This window comes from Tripterygium wilfordii, chromosome 15 (genome assembly GCF_013401445.1).
Source record: "Tripterygium wilfordii isolate XIE 37 chromosome 15, ASM1340144v1, whole genome shotgun sequence".
Lineage (NCBI taxonomy): Eukaryota > Viridiplantae > Streptophyta > Magnoliopsida > Celastrales > Celastraceae > Tripterygium > Tripterygium wilfordii.
In genome coordinates this window covers 3,332,902-3,356,928 of record NC_052246.1, presented here as the reverse complement: position 1 = coordinate 3,356,928, position 24,027 = coordinate 3,332,902, and the positions used below count along the sequence as shown (strand labels likewise).

The following is a 24,027-nucleotide window of genomic DNA, read 5'->3' as shown; positions in this document are numbered from 1 at the left end:
TTAGTCAAAACTGTCTTTTTTTGAGTCATAATTATATTATTATTAACATAAAAATTCAATGTTGCACCCACCTACCCCATTCTATGAGGAATGCAATGCATCAACAGTAGTAAATTTTCCACAACAATTTTGGGTTAAATATGGGGATACTCAACTTATCAATATGAGTTTAAAATTTTCATTAAATATAGTAAATCTGTCCTAAACCCTAACACAAGTGACTCTAGGCTAATGATCATTTGTCGAGCCTAAGGTTGTCCAAAAAAAGAAAAACAGTGTTAAATCGAATTGACCGTTTGGTCGGTTATTGTCAAATGTATATTAGTGAGGAGTGACTGAAAAAAACCCCAAATCTTCAATAATTGACCTAAAGATGGGCTAAATTTATGTAAAGTAATCGATAAAAACAGACCGTGGACACCCCTGAGCCAATGAAACTATAAGGACTAAAAAGGAATCGGCGTAAACTTCAAAGGCTAATTTCGTCATTGAAGGTAAGGGACTACACGTGTTATTAGTGATGATACCGTACTTCAGCACACCATCCATGTGGGTGGGTGGACAAGTCATTTATTGAAGTCAGAATTTGACTCTGCAGGGCCGAAGACAAATGTATAGTCAGAGAGAGCCAGCGAGCGAGCGATAGCTTCGTCGTCTACGCTCGAGTTTCGCGTTGCGAATCTGCGAGAGCTGCTTGTGTATCGAAACGATTCTGATTGAACTTGATCTCTAGCCGAATCAGATTGCGAGTTGCGTAGAGACAAGAACAAGAGCAATGGCTGTGTAAGACTTCATATGCTATATTCAATCATTACTTTTGATTTATTTGTTTCTTAATTTAATTCCTCAGATGTATCACTGATGTGTTTGTTTGGTAATCAATCAAATAAGTAGAATAGCGATTCTTCTTCTTTTTTTCTCTGTCATTTTGGGAATGTGAGGATTTTATTCTAAATCTGATGTCAGTGGTGTTCATGCAGAGTTGCTTCTGCTCCTGGGAAGGTATTGATTACTGGGGGATATCTTATTTTAGAAAGACCGAATGCAGGAATTGTACTAAGTACAAATGCCCGATTCTATGCGATTGTGAAACCACTTCATGAAGAAATTATGCCTGACAGCTGGGCTTGGGTTAGTGAGAACCTTTAAATTCTTCTTGATATACTCCACAGTTAATTGATCTGTTAAATTTTATTGTTCTTACTTTTCAATATTCAATTGTGTGTTACTCTTGTGGGTGGCTACAGTGATCAATATTCATTCTTGCTCTCTCATCCGTCAGTGATATGTCAAATATGTATGTATGTTTAGGACAAAAACATTGCCTGGTTTACTCGTCACTTGTACCTGACTCAATAAATTATTGACTTCTTTTGCTATGAAATGCACATTCCTAGGATGTGCCGCTCTCAAGCTGCTAACGATAATTAAAAGATTGCTAATTTGTTGCTCATTAGTTATAATTTCTTTTAGCATTTGTATCTTGCTAAATTGAGAACTATTCTTGATCAGTTTACTGCTCTCTTAGTAATCTATTTTCCACTTTTGTTTCCTACCTTTCAGGTTTGGACAGATGTGAAGTTGACATCTCCTCAGCTCTCAAGAGAAAGTATGTATAAGTTGTCACTGAAAAATTTGATGCTTCAGTCCGTCTCCTCAAGGCAAGTTTCCATGTAATACATGGTTTGTAGGTCTCCTACATGTATTTAGCATTTTATCAGTTTTGGAATTTATTGTAGAAAAGTGCATGGTCCAAGTAACCCAAGTGAAAATGATTGAAGCAGCTCATGCTTTATGAATCTATGAGGTGACGATTGCCTTTGATCTTAAAACTTTCAGTGAATCGGGAAACCCTTTTGTGGAACAAGCAGTGCGATATGCTTTAGCAGCTGCGCATGCAACATTTGACAAAAATAAGAAGGATGCCTTGCATAAACTACTCTGTCAAGGTATTGCCTAATGCTTTTTGTTATCATTTTTCTGTTAAAGGGATATAATACATTTGTAGTATTCAGGAATCTTTTTTTTTGCTGGTTTTTTGTGCAGGTGTTGATATCACGGTCTTAGGTAGCAATGACTTCTATTCGTATCGCAATCAGGTATTTTTCCTTTGCACTTGTTAAATGTTTTCATGTTTTTTTCATTGAAATTTTTTTATACCTATTAATTGTTAGGACCATGTACGTCCCTTGATTTATATCATTGCTGTTTCAATTATTTTAATGTGTTATCGGTGAGAGATTAAGCAAAAAAAGTATTCTTTAAATAATGTGAAAAGTTCGCTGCAGCAGATCCGTTGAGCATTGTTCTGACAAATTCAAGTTGCTTGTACAACTCAATATGTAATTCCAGCCCAAAATTTTCATTTAAGACGTTGACATGTTATGCTCGTTTTTGCCCCTGATAGATTGAATCGCGTGGACTGCCTTTGACACCCGAAGCACTAGCAACGCTTCCTCCTTTCACATCAATAACTTTCAACACAGATGATTCTAATGAAGGAAATTGCAAGCCTGAGGTTGCAAAAACTGGATTGGGTTCATCTGCAGCAATGACAACTGCCGTTGTTGCTGCATTACTTCAGTATCTCGGAGTGGTTGATCTGTCCTCTTTGTCTGAAGAACAACACAAAGATACAAATGATTCTCGGGATCTTGATTTAGTACATATAATAGCTCAAAGCGCCCACTGTATTGCACAAGGGAAAGTTGGCAGTGGGTTTGATGTCAGTTCTGCGGTTTATGGAAGTCAGCGTTATGTTCGGTTTTCACCGGAAGTGCTTTCTACTGCTCAGGTCTCTCTCTCTATTACTCCTTTCTCACTCATTGAGAACCTTGTAGACTCATATGGGCTGGTTGTCTTGTCATAGTTTTGATTGCGATCCTCCCTGCCAGTGAACTAACAGATTATAAAACAGTTTTAGGGAAAATGAATTACGCATGCCCTTGTTCACTCTTCACTTGAAGGGATAATAACATTATTTTACAATTGCAAAATAGTGTACTTCCTTGGCCCAGATTTCACTGGAATTTGTTTCATTTTTATCTAATTTTGTTTTAACTTTCCTTTCTAATGCAGAATGCAGCAAAAGTATTACCATTACAGGAAGTCATTCTTGACATCCTAAAAGGAAAATGGGACCATGAAAGGACTAAGTTTTCCTTACCGCCATTGATGACTCTTGTAAGCATATTTGAAAATTTATGTCTGTTGCTGTTTATTATTGTGTGTATATATGAGGTTGAGGTTGCTTCACGTTCACATGTAGATCTCATATGGGCTTTTAACTGAGTGCCCTTTTCCCTCAACAACTAATAATACAGTGATTTACTAACTCTCAATGATATTAATAATACAATAATTTCCCAAAAGCATCCTCCCTTAGTCAATTGCTTGCCAGATATGGAAATTATTTCCCATATTCAGTTTTGCCATTCTGGTCTCTGTGCTGCATATTATGGGCTGTGATTTGTGATAGTTGTATCATGTGTAGCATGGTCCCTTCTGATATGCTTATGCTTTCTCAATGAGTGCAGCTCTAAATGTAAGAATTTCGTGATATGGGGACTTTAATATTTAACTTGGCAAGAAAATGCAGAAATCATAAAAAAAACTGCTATGTTTGTCCTGAAACACTTTCGTCATTTTTTCTACTATTTTCTTTTGTTCAAGGGACACAATTTTAATTGTTCATTTTTCACAAGCTACTTCTCTGTTTCCATGAACCATAACATAGTGATTATGGTGCTTTCTACAGCTACTAGGGGAACCTGGAACTGGTGGATCATCCACACCATCAATGGTGGGTTCTGTGAAAAAGTGGCAAAAGTCTGATCCTCAGAAATCACACGAAATATGGAGAAAATTGTCAGAGGCCAATTTTGCACTTGAAACACAACTTAACATGCTAAGCAGACTTGCTGAGGAATGTTGGGATGTGTATAAACATGTCATAAGAACCTGCAGCAGGCTTAGGCCTGAGAAGGTATATTTGGCTCATTTTTCCTGTTCAGAGGAAGTTATCATTGAAGTAAAATTTCCAAATCTTCTGAAGAAAAAACCACAAATGATGTTTCTGGTGGGAAATTTATCGTTCATTGTCGTGGTTTAATGATATTCCCTACCTACTAATGTATTGTCAATCCAACAAACCGTTTTGTGGATCATCAATTTATAACTCACTCATCAAGAGAGGACACATGGAGAATAGGTAACCTTCAAATTGTTTTTCCCCCATGAGATATGGTTAATTGTAAGCCTTAGGACTCTCAATTTTTGTACTTACAAAATTTTGTAAGGCTAGGAATTGTGGCATCCACATCATAGGGTATTTCTGATTGTCTACGCTTGAAAAAAAAACCCAGCTGTATAGCCATTTAGAGGGGATTTTTGACTCCAATGCCCCCCTCTCCTTCCACAAAAAGGTGATAACTTTTGCTATTGTTGTAAGCTTTCAGGATTCCAGTTGTATAATGGCCTTTTTTTTCATCTGGCTAGGAATTAGGATTCTTAGAGTATGGTAGTGATATTCTAATTGATGATAATTTGAGTTGAAATGTACTTTGTATGAGGTTCTGACCCTCCCATATCTCTGAAATAAGACCAGAGCTGTCTCAGCTCAGTGGCATATAGTGGACTAATTGACAGTGCATTGTCGTGCATTTTATCTCACTTCATATTCAAAGGGTTGAACTCCATGGAAAAGATGTTGTCTATTAAAATTAATTTTTTTCTTGTGCATTGCATTGAGTTTTCTGAGTCTTCGTGGGTCAACATTTTTTATATGCTATGAATACTATTCCTCCTTGTAACTCTTGATAATCTCTCTTTTTTGACAAATTGCAATAACAGTGGGTGGAGGTTGCCAAAGAGCCGAACCAAGAAGCAATTATTAAAGCATTGTTAGGAGCAAGAGGTGCTATGCTTGATATCAGAAACTATATGCGCCAGATGGGTGAGGCTGCTGGTATTCCGGTAGGCTGTTTTCTCTTAAATGCATGGCCATTCTCTTTCCTTTCTATGACTTTTTTTTTCCTCTAACAAGATCTACTAAAATGGATATTAGAAATTTCTTGTATTCTTCTTTTTCGCTTGGCTTAGGTTCTAATGTTTTTCAGTAGCAAGGTATACCGACCTGCGAATATGGGTCCCATTGATGTGATTTCTTAGTTTTATTTTTTAAATGATATTTTTGAATTTCTTAATTTGCAGATAGAACCCAATTCGCAAACCGACCTTTTGGATGCTACAATGAACATGGATGGAGTTCTGTTGGCTGGAGTTCCTGGAGCAGGTGGTTTTGATGCGGTATTCACTGTTGCCTTGGGGGATTCTAGCATCAATGTGGCGGAAGTTTGGAGTTCTCGCAATGTTCTCGCGTTGTTAGTCAGAGAAGATCCTAATGGTGTATCTTTAGAAAGTGGTGATCCACGAATCCAGGAAGTTTCATCAGCAATTTCTTCAGTTCATATTGAGTAAACATATTTGCTATTGTATTTCACGTATTCTCACACCATCACAAGATTCGTTGGTGGATACGATTTGGTAGTTAAACTCTGTTTGGTCTGGGGACCAATTGAGTTGGAAATGTTGTTGTTTTTTTCTATGCTGGGTAAGATGAGAAACCTTGACTAAACATTGGAAGCAGGATTTGTACCTTCTGTAATTTCTCACAACAGTCTGCAATAAAGGTATGTTTTCACAGTTCATTATGCCTATGCTTGGTCTTGTTTAGCAATATTGTAATAGCAGCAAAAGTAAATTCCCTGCCCAGTTCAAAAAACTCATGAGTAGAAAATTATCACTTCACCAATAGTCTCTACAAGAGCAAGTTCCATCTGTAAAATGATGGAACTGGTTCCGATCTCTGACAGTAATTTTTCTTTCATAGATGATTGAAATTAGTTTGGTGTATGTGTGACAGTCATTACACATCCTGAGGTTTCTAACTATTCGTACAGGCGTACCCTGGGACGTATGTATGAGTGCAAATGCAATTGCCAACTTCTGACTATGCCCTTTCAATCTCTGTATCTTCTCTTCTTCATCAACATCAAGCACTACTTGTGATAAGTCTGGGGAATAGCCTTCAAACTTCAACTGCCATTCCATCTGATGAATCATGTCGTAAACGCCATCACATTGAGGGCGCGAGTTGTCCTGTGAAACAAACTTGTAGATTTTTCTCTTCACCTCAACCATGCTGAATCCTGGCATTTGAGCGATGCCCTTACGAGCCATCTCAGTTCGGATCTTAGAAACATCCTCCCACCTTTGATCCCTCGCGTAAATGTTCGACAATGTCAAGTAGTCACTAGGATTGCAGGAGTTTAATCGGAACAGGTTCTTGGCAGCAATCTCTGCAGTTTCAATATCATGATGAGCTCTGCAGGCACTGAGCAGGGTTCGCCACACAACGTCGTTGGGTTCAAATTGCATGTTCTTTATCAGCTCCAGGGCTTCGCTGAGCATACCGGCTCTGCCCAGAAGGTCTACCAGGCAACTATAGTGTTGAGCAGTTGGTTCAATCCCATGCTCCAATTTCATTCTGTCGAAATATTGTAGACCTTCAGTAACCAGACCAGCATGACTACAAGCACTCAGTACACCCACATAGACAACATCATCTGGCTCCAGTCCTTTTTCCAGCATTTCCGCGAATAGCCTTAGAGCTTCCCTCCTATATCCTTGCATTGCAAGTGCAGAGATCATGACACTGTAGGACCTTATGTTCTTCTCAGGCATACTCTGGAAGAGAAACATCCCTTTCTCTAGATACCCACATTTTACATACATGTCTATTAAGGAAGTTTGCACAATGACATTGAGTTCCCTAATGTTCCTTAACAAGTACCCATGTGTGGATCTCCCTTGATCAAGAAACCCTAAATGGGTACAAGCAGAGAGTACAGAGACCAGTGTGCTTTCTTCAGGCCTACAGCATCCCTCATCATTCATATCCCTAAACAGCATCAGACACTCCAACCACATTCCCAAGCTAGCATGAGCTGCAATAATAGTACTCCAAGAGATCACATTCTTCTGTTCTATCTGCTCAAAGACAGCAGAAGACAGTTCTATATCACCACACTTGCCATACATAGTGATCAAGCTGTTCTTCACATACATATCATCTTCAAAACCAAGCTTATGCACATGCCCATGAATTTGCATTCCTTCCTTAAGTGCCTGTAACCAGGTACAGGCCTTGAGAAGAGCTGGGTATGTGAAATTATCAGGCTCAATGGCCCTCTCAAGTATTTCCTCATAAAGAAACAAGGCTTCTTCCATGTTGAGATCCTTGACATACCCTCTAATCATGGTGTTGAAATCAAAAGTACCCGGTTCATCGATTCGTTGGAAAATCGAGCAGGCAGAGTCCATGCTACCCCAATCTGACAAAGCACAAGTTGCCAAAAGATTGCTTGCACAGATAGAGTCCCAGAAGAGACCCAACTTAAGGATTTGCACATGAACTTGGTTGAACTCTTTCATGTTCTTGCATCTCCTTAAAAGAGACAAACTTTCTTGCTCCTTCAACTTCATATTGAAATCTAGGCTTTGTGGAGGATTCAAGAGATGTGTCTGGTGAAAGACTGGTGTCCTAATCATCATCCCAATCCCAACATTGACACAGCCTCCCAGGACTCAGAACACCCTGAAAAGCTCACTAAAGTTGAATCAACAAAGGAAGAAGATAGATGATCTTCATAGGAAAAAAAATGGAAGTGAAAGTGAAGTTGGGTTTTGATTATTAGGAGGTTTGAATGTCATCCATGAATTTGGGAGTAGAATTCCAGCCAGAAATAAGACTGACAGATTATGGGAGATGTGGGTTCTGGATAGGATAAAAGGAAATGGCTTCATGTGATTCCGCCTCCATATTTGGCGAAATCTCAAATCTCTTCTCTTGCCACGTCAGCAAAACTAAATTGGGCCATCTAGAAAATAAAAGCCGGAAATCATATTGGGCTTAGCTTTGTCCGTGAACGGTGTTATCAATGAAAACGTTCCAATTAACCAAAGGCCAACTGAAGTTGGGCCAATCTATTGCAAGCGAAATTGGGCCTCATTATTCTAATCAAGACTTCCCGATGAGAAAATAAAAAACCCAAAATTGATTTGGGCTCAGACCCCAATTTATAACGAAAATGATAAAAATCTTAGCAGTTAGAATTTATTATCTCAATTATCTCACATGTTGAGTTGGGCGTACATAACCTCAATGAATTTATAGGTTTTAAATGTTTCACATTATGCATATGAAATTCCGTGCCTCTAAATATCTCACATGATGCATGTGAAATCTTGTACATACAGCTTAACAATTGAGATAATTAACATATCAGTTTTCGGGATTCCTATCATAAGTTCGTAACTGAATTTAATTATAGTCCTCATTTTTCTAATAAAAATAACTTTATCAAAAAGAAAAAAGAAAAATGCCAAGCTTAGTCCACGCTCCACCAAGGCGCGTGCCGTGTGGATATATCCAAAACAAGAACATCTTGGTCGTCCGCTATATATCCTCCCTCCCATCAAAATAATCCACTCGTTGTCAGACGTAGGTGCATTACACGCGGTTTCACCCTTTGGCCTTTACGTTGATTAGAATGTGGAGCCAGCCATTTGGTGGTTTTTTTCTCTCTGGTCAAGCTCATGAGTCATGGCAAATGAGCCATTGGTTGAGTGGCAATGACTTTGCATGTCCCTGACTGAGGTCATGGGTTCTAGTCTCACCTCCTCCGAATATTTACAAGGAGGTGTGTGGGCTTCGTCTGCCCCTATGTGGGCTTGATAGTCTGCCCCTGCGTGGGCTTGATTTGTGCCTCCTTCGTGGGGCCTGTTGACACCTGTACTTTCAGAGGCTTGATCTGGTGGTGTGTCGTATATTGTGTTTGTACTTGTACTCAAAAAAAAAAAAAAGCTCATGAGTCATGACTCATGATGGTATTTGGTTGTCTTTTTAGGTTTTTTTTAACCATATCATGACTCATTTCCTTTCTCTGTAAAAATGTGAATCTTTTGCATAAATAAAGTTCGAGGCTTTTTTTTTTTTACTTTCTTTGGTTCCTCGAACCATAGCAGAGGATGCTCAAAAGGCCAACTTGTTCTTAATGTTCTGCTAACTCTTCTTCTTCTTCTTGTTGGAGTTTCCCAAGTTGTCTATGCAGATTGTCTCCATTTTTGTCCTTTTCTTCAGGTACCCTCTCTCACCCTTTGTTTGTCTAAGATGTCGCTTTCTTTCTCTCATTTTAAATCTCTAGAAAGTTTGAAAATTTTCACTGAAAAGTATATTTGGTATCGTCTTTTATTTTCTTTTGATCTTCGCTTTTTGTAACGACTTTTGGGTTGTCTTGTCTTTGTTTGTTTGGTTTGGTCTTGTTTTATACAACTTTGGGGTTCCTCTTTCGTTTTTGATTTGGCTTGGTTTCAAGTTTTGACTTTTGATCTTTTCAGCGTCGGTACGATTGGCTGTTCCAATTGTTCTAGTAACCTTAGAAGTTAGAACATTATGGTGGTGTTGATTTTGACTGTAAAATTGTTGGATTCTCAGTGGATTTTGGGGGTTTCCAGCTGAAAGTCATACTTAGACTATGAATGATTGAATTAATTGCTATTTCAACTTGAGCATATGTTGTTTGACTGAGAATCGATCGATTTAATATTAGGTGGATGTTGTACTTCTCGCTAATAAAAGATGTGTTTTTGTTTTTCAATGTTTGAATTTGGTTTCATTTCAAGATTCATCTGAATTTGGAAGAAATTCTTAAAATCCATGAGTTTCAAAAATAATTACTGGTATCTGAGTCTAGGATTGCGGCTGGTAGATGGCGTTCCAGTTTAAATTGCCAACATATCACAAGCATGCCCTAGAATTTTCAATTCAACTTTCTTAGTTCAATTGTTTGGTTTCTGGATCTTGGGATCCTTTTGAGTCGTACAGGAATTGGAGCATATAATTTGGATCCCGAGGAGTATGATTGTAGGGCATGTGTGGTGCATAGACAGTTATAGATTGAGAAGATATCGTTAAGATTTGGCTATTTGGTGCCTTTATTGAAGAAAATGGAGCAGGAGAGAGAGAGCTGGAGGGAAATGGTGAGAAAGATGCTTCCACCTGGAGCTTCTCTCCCTGAAGATGAGTCTCAGCTCGATTACTCAATTGCTATGGAGTATGAGGGCCCTCCGGTCTCATATGAAGTCCCTAAAGTCGAACCTCTTGATGTAAATTCTCCTGCAATCCCAACTGCAGAACCACTTTCAGAGTCGCAGAGATCAATAACTCATTCGGGTCCCCCAGTAATTGAACCAATCCCTTTGCCAGTGTCTTGTATTGCTGGTGGTGTGACAAGTTCACCTACACAAACTCCAAGGGTGTCAGCAAGCTCAGAGTCTGTAGTGTCTGTCTTGCAACACCATGATTTTTCTTCAGCTTCACCTTCTGCTTCTCCAGGTTCTGTCCATAATCATCTTACTAATCCACCAAAACAAGTTGCCAACGAAGGAAGGAAAGCAGCAGTTGTTACATTTAATACTGTTGATAGATCAGAGAGGAAAGAGGTTGATGTGGAGAAGCCTGTTTATCCAGAGTATGTTGGGTTTTCAAAAGAAAAGAAGGTGAAGAAAAGTAGAAGTTGTTACCGGTGCGGAAAGGGGAAATGGGAAACAAAGGAATCATGCCTGGTTTGTGATGCCAAGTATTGCAGTAATTGTGTGCTTAGGGCAATGGGATCAATGCCTGAAGGGCGTAAGTGTGTAACATGCATTGGTGAGCCGATTGATGAGTCAAAGAGAATGAAGTTAGGAAAGCATTCAAGAGTGTTATCTAGATTGCTGATTCCATTAGAAGTGAAGCAAATAATGAAGGCTGAGAAAGAATGCTCCGCCAACCAACTTCGGCCAGAGCAGCTGACGGTAAATGGATTTCCTTTGAAGCCAGAAGAGATGGCAGAATTGCTTGGATGCCAGTTGGCCCCACGGAAGTTGAAGCCTGGTAGATATTGGTATGACAAGGAATCTGGCCTCTGGGGAAAGGTGAGATATATGATTTAAAAGGTCATTACCTTGGAAACCTTACTTATCATTTCTATAGTTGCTGTAATGATTTTGAACATATGTGCTTCTCTTTTTACAGGATGGAGAAAAACCAGATAGCATTATCAGTTCAAACTTAAATTTCACTGGGAAACTTAGCCCTAATGCCAGCAATGGGAACACTGAAGTTTACATCAATGGCCGGGAAATTACAAAACTTGAGTTGAGGGTTCTAAGAGTAAGCTCCTTGTTTTACTGTTTGATTAATATTTTACTTATTTTGTGTTTTTTTCCATATTCAAAATTCCTTAATGACATCTGGATACATATTTGTGCTAATAGCCATCAAGTTGTATACTTGTATTATTTATTTCCAATTTGTCATTTTGATTCATGATATGGCATTTCGCATGTGCACACTTGTCTGCCTGGGCATATTATTACCTCTAAAATAAAAGATAGAGACTGTTCTTAACCAGTATTGTTTACTTTTTTGATAGTATAGACTTAGCGTTTTCTTTTGGGTTCAACCATAACTGTAGCTATAACAAGAAACAAATAAATGATCTTTGGCTTATGGTAACCAGCTAAAGGCAACAGTCGCTGGTGTGGGAATTTACTGTAATGCTCAGAGGCACAGTAATTTATGACCTTTAGTTAGTTATAACCAACGAGTGTCCATAAAAAAGAGAGTCTATGGACTGAAACTAAAGCCTGCTCATGCGGAACAGTGAACTTCCAAAGTAACCCTATCACATTTATAACATGCATTTCTTAGTTCCTTTGGTTTGTAGTCAGAGTGAATAAATCATTGAATTAGTTTCTTTACGTTTTCAGCTGGCCAATGTACAGTGCCCTCGTGACACTCACTTTTGGGTCTATGATGATGGTCGTTATGAGGAAGAAGGCCAGAATAATATCAGGGGGAACATTTGGGAGAAGGTAAGTGCTGGTAGAATCTTAAATATCTGAAAGCTAAGACTATGTCCTAAATGTCATGTATGAAAAATAGTTTGGATTTTCTCTTTGCTAGACAGGCATCAATACGGTTTGTTTGTTCCTTGTTCTCTCTGCCTGTGCCCCATGGTCAACCTCATGGAGTGAGAGATGAGGCTAGCAATTACGTTACTGTTCCAAATTATCTGGAGCAGAAAAAAGTTCAAAAACTACTTCTACTTGGGATGGAAGGCTCCGGGACCAGCACTATCTTCAAGCAGGTATGACCTTCGGTTTGGTGATTTAGCAATGTGCTCTTTCTTTTTTCTTTGATCCATTTTCTTTTTACATATCGGTTAGTTACTTCATGTCTAGTCAGTATCAAAATTTTGATTGGTAAAGGACAGCCAGAAAAGAAAATCTAAATCACTTGATGGATGGAGTAAACATGAAAATATATTATATGCTGTTTGTTGTAATTGGGGCACACTTGTGGTAGAAATACTGCAGCACCAGAGAACAGAAGAACATTCCTGCCATTAAAGCATAGTTCATGCCAATTTAGTTAGGAAGTTCAGGGAAAGCCGATTTAGTTAGGCATCGGTTATGTACATAAGGCATGCTTCCTCTTAAAATTTATTTTGCAAAGTATCACATTTAATTTTTTTTATTTAATTATTCACATACAACGAACCAAGTTGCTGAAATTGTTTCCATTTAAATATGAAACTTTAACTAGTATTTTGTCCATATATTTTCTGTATGATTTCTTTCTCTATAGCTTAACTGTTGAGGACATTCTTTTATTGTTCTTGCTTCGTTGAACAGGCTAAATTTTTGTATGGGAACCAATTTGCTGAGGAAGAACGGCAGGATATTAAGCTGATGATCCAGAGTAATGTGTATAGATATCTTAGCATTTTGCTTGATGGAAGGGAGCGCTTTGAGGAGGAGGCAATTTCTAGGATGAAAGCGTTAGATTCCGAAGATCGTAACTCTGAAACAGGTACATCTATATATAATTTGTATCTGATCTCAGAATATGCTGATGCACTTGTGATATACTAATGTTGACCCCCCCCCCCCCAAAACCGACACACACACACAACAAAATCATATGATATGATGATTTGAAGGATGCCACCCGACCCGTTATTTCTTGGGAATGATTGTATGCAGGTTTCTTCCTTTCTTTTATGAGAGTTATTTACACAAGTTAAGAACAAATGTTCAATTCCTACTTATGTAATTCGTTAAAATGCAACCAGGGTACAACTAAGTTACACAATTTCATGCATTTTTACCAAATAAAGTGAATTGTCAAATTTTCCGATCAGAATAGCTGTTAGTCAGAAAATTGTCTAGGTCCCTCTTGTTGGCTTGCCTTATATACTTGGAAAACTGAAAGTCAATGCTGAAATCTATGTCTTTGGGCTGGTTCTGTAAGGTTTGCATGTTGATCAACTTGTGAAATCTCCATTTCTGTTGAAAGTTAAGATTCAGTAGTTCCAAAACTTTGGATTGCTGATGGAAAACTTTAATTTAGATGATTGTCATGCAGTATGCAACATATGCAAAATGGATTGTGATGACATGTTATGAGCTGGATAAGAGATTTTGTTTATTAATACTAAATTACTAATGTAGCAGTGATGTAATCGGCACTATTGTGATTTAAGAGAAGCAAACAAGTTGTTGAGACATCTATGGTTTCCTTCATATAGTAATCAATATTTTTCAACTTTACTTTCAGGTGGAGAGAGTGACCTTGGTGAATCTAATCAATGTATTTACTCTATCAACCCGAGACTAAAGCATTTCTCCGATTGGCTGCTCGATATAATAGCCACTGGTGATTTGGACGCGTTTTTCCCTGCCGCAACACGGGAGTATGCGCCTCTCGTAGAAGAAGTGTGGAAGGATCCTGCTATACAGGAAACATACAAACGAAAAGATGAGCTTCACTTCCTTCCAGATGTTACGGAGTACTTTCTAAGCCGGGTATACTTCCAGTCCTTGTTGACATTAATATTTGCAGCAATTAAAATATGATTTGAGGCACTGAGTGTGTATGGTGCCGCTTTATTTTCATTGATATTTGTTCTTTAGCAAGTGTTCTACTGTTCTATGCTCCTGCTTTTTTCTAAGGGGGGAAGGGTTTTCCCAGAAAATTGAATGCGAACTGATAGAGTCGTGCCCATACACGCTCAGCACCCAAGGCCCAACCGACACCCACCCATATGGGCCGGCTGTACCCAAGGCCTCCTAGCCCATACTAGAAAACCTTGGGTACTAAGGGAGGCCCATACCTCCCCCTATAAACAACATCTTAGCTCCCATATCTTTCGATGTGGGACAATCCTATCAATACCCTCCCCTTCAAGACCAACGCCCACGTTGGTCGAGCACCATGGCCGACCACTCTGGCAGGCGCACCCCCGTTGGTCGAGCACCATGGCCGGCCACTCCGCAGGCACGGTCCCAAGTTGAAGGCACAACAGGATCATGCTCCGATACCATTGATAGAGTCGTGCCCATACACGCTCAGCACCCAAGGCCCAACCGACACCCACCCATATGGGCCGGCTGTACCCAAGGCCTCCCAGCCCATACTAGAAAACCTTGGGTACTAAGGGAGGCCCATACCTCCCCCTATAAACAACATCTTAGCTCCCATATCTTTCGATGTGGGACAATCCTATCACGAACCTTTTCCTGGTCTGCATTAAGCATTAGTTGCATTTTCTGTATTGGGCTCCTCTCCTGAGGAGAAGTGACTCCTGAATTGAGATGATACCTTTTTAGCTACATATTTTGTGCAATGCGGATTACATGGTGATTGATGGTATATGATTATTTGGTGTACTTGATATTGATCTCGGCGTTATTCCTCATTGAGGATATAGGTTTTGTTTGCACAGTTCCAGTGGGAGTTTCTGTTTCTTGGAGGCTTTCAAAATAACACAGTATTAAGGTTGCTCTGTATTACCCTTTTTCTCTTTTTCTTTCTTTTTGCAGATAACACTGTATTTAAGGTTGTTCTGTATGACCTATTGAACGTGCTTCATCAGTCTGACTTTCTGTTGCCCCCTAAATGTATGCCAGATGTATTTGAGCTACTATCAATTGTTTGTGCCTATAGACAGGGCCTTATTTAAGAAATATGTTTGCTTCCTAGGAATTGTTTCCACTTGTGTATTTCCTCTGGACTTTCTGATGTAAAGTTGGGGTTACATTATGTTCTTAGACATTTTTGGTGGTGAGTGGCTCGATGTATTTGAGCATGCTTCATCTTTTTGACTTTCTGTTGCTCCGTAAATGCTGATATATTTGAGCCACTATCAATTGTTTGTGCATTTGCCTTCTAAGAATGGTTTCCACTTGTGTATTACTATTTCCTCTGGACCTTCTGATGTAAAGTTGGGGTTACATTTCTTCTTAGACATTTTTGGTGGTCAGTGGCTAGATAACATGATCCCTTTATTTTCAGGCTGTTGAGGTCTCAAGCAATGAATATGAACCTTCTGAACGAGATATACTCTATGCAGAAGGAGTCACGCAAGGGAATGGTTTAGCTTTCATAGAATTCTCACTCGATGATCGTAGCCCGATGTCTGAAACCTACGCAGACAATATGGAAGCCCCAACACAGCCTTTGACTAGGTAATGAGTGTGTTGTCTTTTGTTGGTATATATACAGAAGTTTTTATGTCAATACATTTGACCATTCACTGCTCAGATGACTGTACTCCACCAGTGATTTCTTTTGACAAGGAGACTAAAGTCATGACCCTTTTACAATACATATGCTTCCATTCACTGTTTAGATGACTGTACTAGTGTACTCCACCAGTGATTTCTTTGTTACAAGGAGACTAAAGTGAGAGGACCCTTTTACAATACATATGCTTTGTAAATGTGCATGAGACTCCCGCAGTGGGCGGGCCCTAGAACAGATAGGATGTGAGACTGTTTTCAAGAATTGAACTTGTGACATCTAGGTTCCACCCCTGCAACTCTATCTCTAGGTCACGTGTTCACTTGTAGTATCTGTGCTTTGCAAATTTTTGATATGTTGTCTGAGTTAGAAAATGATATTTTAGTAGTTATTCTATAATTCCTAAATGTTCTGTATTTTGTTTTCATAGATACCAGCTTATTAGAGTAAATGCAAAGGGAATGTCCGAGGGATGCAAGTGGGTGGAAATGTTTGAAGATGTACGTGCAGTGGTTTTCTGCGTTGCTCTCAGTGACTATGACCAGGTGTCGTTTTCGCCAGAAAGCAGTGGTGGTGGATCCTTACTTCAAAACAAGATGTTGGAAAGCAAAGAACTTTTTGAGTCCATGATTAGACACCCTTGCTTCAAGGATACACCTTTCGTGTTGATACTCAATAAATATGATCTCTTCGAGGAAAAGGTTAATCGGGTGCATCTAAGCACTTGTGAGTGGTTCAGTGACTTCAGTCCAGTGCGGCCTCATAACAACAATCAGTCACTTGCCCACCAGGCATACTATTATGTTGCAATGAAGTTCAAGGACCGTTACGCTTCTCTCACAGGCCGTAAGCTTTTTGTGTGGCAAGCTAGGGCAAGGGATCGACTTACCATCGACGAAGCATTTAAATACATAAGAGAAATACTGAAGTGGGATGAGGAGAAAGAGGAAACCTACTATGGTGGGGCAGAGGATTCTTTTTACAGCACTGACATGAGCTCCTCCCCATTTGTCAGGCAAGAGTGATCTGTTTTTGAATTTGTATTTGCTTAATTGATGGAGAAAAAGTGTGGAAGAAAAAAAGGGTCATGTTACGTCCATTCTTTTCCTTATTTGAGTAAGGTGGTTTGGTTATCTGCATCTTTTTCTTCAATTGTGTTTTTGCTTGACCTCGTTAGATTCTATTTTATTTTTGTAATCGCAAAAAATATTGTATTTATGGTGCCACTCTTCACAATTTTACTATTTACATCTGCCTATATAACTTAGGAATGAATGTGATACTGGGTGTTAGGGCTGTCCAAGATACTGTATCAAATTGAACCAACCGTTTGGTTGGTCATTATCAAACTGACCGTTTGGTTGGTCATTATCAAATGTATGTTACATGTTAGCAATGATCGATCAAAAAATAAAAAGAATCAATCAAACTGTTAATAATCAATTGAATGTGAATGGTTGGCTAAATTTATGTCCAAAAACCTAGGCAAAATAAGAGAATCAAATGTGGATACCAACACAAATCAATTTTCTTCACCTCCTGGCAGTAATAACAGAATGTTTGCAATTTTTATACTCACATACTATTATGTAAGTTGCACCCTTGGAACTCTGTTTTTGAATCACATATTTGACTGTATGCTAAAAATAAAAATAAAAAATTAGGCTCAAAAGTACAACTACCGCTACATGTAGAAAGACGTGTTTTTTAGCCTATAAGGCTATAAGAAAGGATACACCAACAACAAGAGAAACAAGAAAGAAAACGGACTTGTTATCACACCATACTCCATCAGATGACATTTCTCAAATACATAAACACATAATGCAGTAACCACTCCAAAAATGGTTATAATCCGAAGGATGTTTTTTCACCATGTCTCTAGGCATGCCATTTAAGAACCAACACAACCAAAAGTCAAGGAAACAAGCCGCTGCTTTCAGGAAACGGCTAAATAAAATGGATGGTGCAATATGAAAAACAAGAGTACAGGGATGCCATGACAATCCAGGGCCTTACTAGTCTCTCTCTCCCTGTCCTGTCTTCTCATTTCTGCCTCTAATTAAGATTAAAAATTTGATACAAAGGGCAGAAAGAAAATCAAGCCAAAAAGCAAATCATGATGCAACTAAATCTGGTGTTTCTGCTTCGATGGATAACAAAGCAGTGTGTACTTTATCCAACCAGTTGTCAAGCCGGTCTCTTAAAGATGTGATCTGTTGAACCCCCAAAACTCTTGGCTGAACCCAGGATACATGAACTGTTCCCACAACTTGATCAATTATACCCTCAATAAGATGTACCTGCAGAAGTATTCGGCCAGTGTTCAAAAGATTCTAAAGGATTATTGATTGATTGCATATAAACACGTGCCCGTATCGAAACATACAATCAGCAAGTTTGAGTTGGTGAATACTCCACAAAAGAGAATAAAAATTCAGAAGGAATCCTCAAGTTAACTTGTTTATTGACTCCACAATATTCTGGTTTCAAATTATAGAAAGGCAACGTTGGCTTAAGGAACCATGCTACCGAGACGGTCTCAAAACATGTGATCAGCTCTTTAGGCTTTTACACGTTACAGTTAAGCTTCTCAGATACATGTTCATTTTCACTTGGTTTTACACATAACAATCAATCCTCAGGTTTATAAAAAGTCTTGAAGAATTTACCATCATAGTGATCATCCAAGATTAAAATCTAAAGAGTAATAAGAAAGGAAAATGGACTTACAGAGAGACTCTTCATCAGAAGCTGCTCCACATCCTCAATAGAGAGTTTCGTGCGGTCAGCAATAGCAGTTAACGGAATAGTTCGATCTTCAGATGGGCGGCTGCAACAGAGCAAATCACATTTCAAATAAGCAAAGGTACATACAGAAATAGATAAATTTAAACCTCCCTCCATGCTAATGAGAAGTAAATAGGCCAATGATATCACACACACACCTGAAGATAATTTCCATGAGGCAGAGAATGTTGATTTTTTCCAGTAGCTTCTTCTCATTCTCAACCAACGCTGGTTGAGCACTTAGGGCAGCATTGTGCACACGGCATAATTCTTGATAGCGAACCAGATCACCAGAGTTGAATGCCAGGAGAATATGGTAAAGCCATTCAACCTTTGTTCCTAGGAGACTCCTAATCTGCACAAGATTTAAAAGAGGTCTCATTAATGCTTGATACAAAAACCTGAAATTAATGCAATGAGTATAAATCCCTCAATTGCAAATGCTTGTCATGTACCTATTAAGAAATATGTTATTTTAAACAATCTTTAAGAGAACTATAAAAATTCAGAAGGTGCACAAGAGAGAACATAGATATGTACGCACATTTTGACGAACTCCAGCTTTCAAATTAAACTAGAAAATACACGTTACTTCATGCAAGCTCACTGAAGTAGCAAACCAACAATAATATTGAACAAAATAGTGCTTAATATAGAAACAAAGCTTCGAGGTTCAAAAATAAATACTTGGGCCAAGAAAGTGGAAGTAAACACTAACCTATAGTTTTTACTAATAAATGAACGGTATATTTATGTGAAAAGTAAAGATATAAGTGGGCCTTACTATATCTAAATGAATTTGGGCTAGCACAGTGATGAAAACAAGCTCCATTAGAATATAACCATATTGCTCCAATGATGTACCACTCACCTTGCCATATGTATTGTGCACTGAACACAAGCACCTTGCACCAGTATTTACTTCTCAAAAAATTCTCTGAGCTTTAATTACAAACATAACAACCTCTGCCTCTAGCTAATAAATCTCACGCTTGAAAAATCCAAGCAGTGGCATAACTATGCTTAGTGGATTACCCTCCAAATTTCACCACATAAAACTAAGTTACAGCAATAGCCGCAAAACTCAACCGCATATGTCCCACATAAATGCCTATGTTTTTGAGGAAAGACAATACTGATTGGCATAAATTTGTGGATTAAAACTCCAAATCTTACCACACGGAACTAAGTTATAGCAATATCTCATATTGTCCCGCAAATACTTATTTCTTGAGCACACAACATGCCATCATTAAGAATTACTATAGCTGCAAGCTTGTACACAAAAACAACGATTCTTTTGAGTAAAGACAACACTGACAAACATTAATTTGATTGATTCACATTAACAAGTTGAAGGAAAATATTTGAGGTACACCGTTTCATATGAAATGAGAAACTATAAGTCAGTCACACTTACAATAGGATGAGCGAGCAATTCTCCAAAGTTGTAGATGTTATCTCCCAGCAGCGCAGATAGGGAAAGATCAAATGCCAAATCCTAACAATATAACAAGGCACAGATTTAATCTGTGGATAAATTACAAGAAATGCCAAATCATGAGAAATCAGATCAAATTCAAATTTGCAAACAATGTACCAATATTTATAGCAATATATTTCATGCATTTCAAAAAGATACACGTCAATAGACAGATATTTTAAGAGACTTTTGACAGAATTACTAAAAAAAGGCCTTCTGGCATTATCTGCTGAAAGAGATTGGAGAGATCATAGATTTAAACTTGGAAAACCATAAAATAACAAAATTAGCATGGAATTCCAACGGTATGAGAAATAACACAAAATTACAAAGGCTGCTTTTTCATAACCCGAACAAAGGCACATACCAACTTGAATGAATCTGACAGAGACTCCACTGAAGTGTATGCTAGATAAAGAAGGGCGCTTTTGTAGAACTCAGCAAATTCCTGACGATATTTATGATATTGAGATGAAACCCAATAGAAACTGGCATACACAGACGGATCAATATCTGTCATACTATCCAGAGCACTCTTTCCCTCATCAAGGAGTTTCTTGCACTCTTTCTGATCGCCTTGCTCAAGTTTGAGGAGAGCAATCTGCATTTTGATGTAAAGGATAGGCTCCTCTATGCGACTCTCTTTAGTAGCTCGTAGCTTTTCTATTACCCCTTCAAGATAACTAATGGCAGCCTCTTTCTCCGGATACTGACGAGAGACGATGACAGCAAAATGTGCAAGCTTGAGAAGGTTGATCTTTGTCTCAAAGTCGGTGATGAAATTGTGATATAATTGTATCAGAGCATCGCCAGCCTGACAGTTGATACATAAAAGATTGAGAATGCCAGATGCACACAAGGGAAAACCAAATAGTGGTGTTTCAATTGCATAGCACTGATAGCAGCAATGTATAAAACACGCATAGTCCAAAGGAAATGGAAACATGGTAAATTCATAGACATTAAACGCAACAGTATATAAGACAATACATAGAGCCGACTGCATTATTGTAGGTAAACACAGTAAATGGGAGAATGCTAATCAAATATGACAATGTTTTTTTTAAATAGCTTTTGCTTTTGACACTGTAGCAACTCACAATAAACTTTAAAACCTCCTAAATTAGTCTTTTAACACACCTAAAACAATCCAGAAATAAAGTAAAAGAATTACCGTTTCAATAAAAAATTTCTACTCAGCCAAACCCGTTAGTACTGCTATACTACACATCTTATCTTGGAAGAAAGGAGACTCTAAAAACGAACTTTCGTCTATTTTGTCACTTAAGCTGCAGCCCATAAGGTAAAATCTCCCAATTAGAAGCATAATTTTCCTATCAAAACCCTAATTACTACTAAAAATTCGGAGTTCCACTGCCCCCGAAAACCCCTAAATTCCAGATTTCTAAAACCCAACTCCCCCCAAAACTTCCGTTCAAGAAAAAAATATTCCAGGAAACGAAGTTGAACTGAAGAACTCATCCGAGATCTAAACAATCCCTAACCGCCACAATAACCATCAAGACACACACATACAAGGCATCAGCATAGAGAAAGCAATAGAAATATGAGTACCTGAAAGACGGAGAGAGCGACAAACTGCTCGAGCTTGAGAGTGAGCTGGTGCCAGAGCTTCTTCTCGTACAGATCCGCCAGTGAATTGTACCATTCCGATAGCTCCGGATGCGCGCTACGAAGCGTCTCGAGATACTGCAAAGCTGCCATGGCTGAGTTCAACAACTATCACCAGAACCAAAGAGACCGACTCAGAGCGGAAGAGGAGAGAGTTGTTTGTTTATTTCTGAGTTTTTGTGTACACGCTGCTTTTATTTTGTTTTTCTTGAGCTCAAAGAAAAGAACAGAAAAAAAAAAATTTAAATCAGAAAACTTTGGGCCTTGGTTATCTTAAAGGGCTCCCAATTTAAAATGGGCCCAAGCAAATGTATGGGCTCCAAGGCCTTATCGGGTTTGGATTTCTTAACTAAACAAGTATTGTTCATGTTGGAAGCTAATACGAAACCATTGTTGACATTCATTGTGAATACTATGATAACGTCCTCTAGTTGTTATAAAAAAAAGAAGTTTGGATTTTAGCATGTTACCTAAGTATATACAAATTCCTTCATCTGGGCCAAGTAAAGTAAAGGTGGTCCGAGATGTCCTCCTAGTCTAAAAATTCAATAACGATAGGAATCCTAGCTACTGAGTTGTGCGCATAGAATTTCATGAGAAACATGTGAAGCCTATGAATTCACTTCTATCCCGTGTGTCCAACTCTATAGTTGGGATAACTGAGATATTCATAACTCATATCTTTATTATTTTCGGTCTAAAACTTGGCATATTTACCAAGGGACATATTCTTCCATGTGGACCGTCAAAACCTCCTCCAATATTTAGTCATAAAAATCTAGATTTTGGTATGTTATCCAATCTAGATTGCATAGGAAACCTGTCCCTCCATCCGGACCCAATAGACCCCCTCCATCCTTGTAAGTTGATGCCTCTCGGCTCTCACTGGCTAGATGCACCTATTTTCTATGCGTCTCGTGAGCTGCAATCCATACTTAATCTAGATGTTTAGTCCTCTAAAAGAATCATAACAACCACAAACAATAACAATACCCACCAAGAAAATAACCACTCATAGCAAAACGAAGTCACTCACAGCAATCAATACTTGGAGTGAGAAGTTGAATGATTTGTTCACTGACTTCCAACCAAAGCAAAGTTAAAGTTGTCACCTTTACAACTCTTTAAATATTTATCAATCTACTTCTACCCTCTCCACAGACTGAAAAAGAAACACAATGATGCAGTTAAGGGCTTTATACAGAGTCTTTGCGCTCTTCTTGCTCTTGGTTTTCATCACCTCATCGGAATCAGTTCATTCAGCTGCCAATATTGGAGTTGGTGCAGCCGGTGGTACAAGCGATCACGCTGAAAATAGGAGTCTGATGCAGCAGAGAAGGCCACGTATGAACCATGGGAGCTTCCGCGACCCCCGGAAGCAACTTGTAAACCCAACTGCAGAGCACCCATATGAAGATCCCAAGTTGCCTATATAGATTTTCAGTTTCCTGCTCTAGTTTGTATGATGATTTGTATGTTCAACAATTCAAGTATGCTTCATCTCTCACAAACACAATGTTCTGTCTTGCATTTATGCATCTGCAAACCAGGCTAAGCCATGACTTGATCAGCATATGTAAAAGACTAATTTCGCATATTTGAGCAGAACCGCTATAAATCAGTCTGATCACAACAACAAAAAATCGCGCAATCTGTAGAAGACTAATTTGACGTTAGCGATTCAATCAAAACATTCTCAGTTGTAAACTCTGAATGGAAATCAGAACGAGACAGATTAAAACAAATTTGCATAAACAGGATGCAAATTCATTAAACAAGGGCAATAATGAAGCTCGTCAAATAGTGAAGTGTGTGACAACAAATAACTGAAAAGATCATGGGTTGGATCACTTTCTGCTCATAAAAAGTGCAAAAATACACACAGAAGATCGATTTGATCAAGCAACGGTTGGTCACTGCATAAATGGATATCAAGATAAGTAATGATCTCATATGGATAACAGGGTAACAAACAACATCTACCAACACACCTAAGACAAACTCACTTACACAAATGGAAGATGGCGGATGATTTGATACAACCAAAACATGTGAATAACCAAGAACAAGTATAAGCGTCAAACAGATAGAGATATTACCAGAATAAAAGACCGAATCAAACCCAGTTTGACAAAATCCCAGTACCCAATGAAAAAGTCGAATCAGGGAAAAATTTGAACTTCCCAAATTGAATAAAGACCCAGAAAAATAAACTAAAGGTTCACACAAGACCGATTCTCAATCAATCCCAAAAGCCAACAGAGATGATGAATTCTTACAAGGGCGTTCTGGGTTGAGCTAAGGCATACAGTGAGCCGAGCAAAGATGGCGACTTTGAGAGACAAAACGCAAGCTTTGCAGTGTCGTTTTAGGAAACTTTCCCAGGACCCACCGCCATTGTCCTTCAAGTTATGTGGGCTTCATAAGTGGG

At 38.6% G+C, this 24,027-nt stretch overlaps 4 protein-coding genes and 1 long non-coding RNA gene across 7 annotated transcripts; 2 read left to right on the top strand and 3 right to left on the bottom strand.

Annotated features, from left to right (window-relative positions):
* The first annotated feature begins 576 nt into the window (after window positions 1-576).
* LOC119980134 (phosphomevalonate kinase, peroxisomal-like) lies at window positions 577-5,708 on the top strand. The gene is made up of 10 exons (XM_038822795.1): window positions 577-783; window positions 981-1,131; window positions 1,564-1,661; window positions 1,840-1,949; window positions 2,047-2,099; window positions 2,408-2,794; window positions 3,079-3,183; window positions 3,758-3,985; window positions 4,852-4,974; window positions 5,212-5,708. Exons 1-10 carry the CDS (start codon window positions 776-778, stop codon window positions 5,476-5,478), a joined length of 1,530 nt encoding a protein of 509 aa, XP_038678723.1. The 5' UTR covers window positions 577-775; the 3' UTR covers window positions 5,479-5,708.
* Window positions 5,596-7,829, bottom strand: LOC119980133 (pentatricopeptide repeat-containing protein At1g31920). Its single transcript, XM_038822794.1, has one exon. It carries the CDS (start codon window positions 7,612-7,614, stop codon window positions 5,806-5,808), a length of 1,809 nt encoding a protein of 602 aa, XP_038678722.1. The 5' UTR covers window positions 7,615-7,829; the 3' UTR covers window positions 5,596-5,805.
* A 1,184-nt stretch (window positions 7,830-9,013) lies between these two features.
* LOC119980131 (extra-large guanine nucleotide-binding protein 3) lies at window positions 9,014-16,939 on the top strand. 2 transcript variants are annotated; one of them, XM_038822792.1, is made up of 9 exons: window positions 9,014-9,202; window positions 9,947-11,037; window positions 11,138-11,275; window positions 11,875-11,979; window positions 12,075-12,254; window positions 12,802-12,979; window positions 13,727-13,974; window positions 15,464-15,636; window positions 16,122-16,939. In XM_038822792.1, the coding sequence occupies exons 2-9, from the start codon at window positions 10,069-10,071 to the stop codon at window positions 16,714-16,716; spliced, it is 2,586 nt and encodes an 861-aa protein (XP_038678720.1). In that variant the 5' UTR covers window positions 9,014-9,202; window positions 9,947-10,068; the 3' UTR covers window positions 16,717-16,939. The 2 variants fall into 2 exon arrangements, with proteins under 2 accessions (XP_038678720.1, XP_038678721.1); XM_038822793.1 differs by lacking the exon at window positions 9,014-9,202 and having other exon boundaries at window positions 9,342-11,037.
* Window positions 16,940-17,482: 543 nt separating this feature from the next.
* Window positions 17,483-21,781, bottom strand: LOC120015894 (26S proteasome non-ATPase regulatory subunit 13 homolog B). The gene is made up of 6 exons (XM_038868391.1): window positions 21,540-21,781; window positions 20,332-20,778; window positions 19,902-19,982; window positions 18,640-18,836; window positions 18,425-18,524; window positions 17,483-17,994 (listed from the first exon to the last, which is right to left on the bottom strand). The coding sequence occupies exons 1-6, from the start codon at window positions 21,687-21,689 to the stop codon at window positions 17,809-17,811; spliced, it is 1,161 nt and encodes a 386-aa protein (XP_038724319.1). The 5' UTR covers window positions 21,690-21,781; the 3' UTR covers window positions 17,483-17,808.
* A 796-nt stretch (window positions 21,782-22,577) lies between these two features.
* On the bottom strand, window positions 22,578-23,954 carry LOC120017074. Of its 2 annotated transcripts, none has more exons than XR_005472090.1 (2): window positions 23,876-23,954; window positions 22,578-23,248 (listed from the first exon to the last, which is right to left on the bottom strand). It is a non-coding gene; the product is annotated as an uncharacterized LOC120017074 (long non-coding RNA). The 2 variants fall into 2 exon arrangements; XR_005472091.1 differs by having other exon boundaries at window positions 23,696-23,947.
* Between the last annotated feature and the right edge of the window lie 73 nt (window positions 23,955-24,027).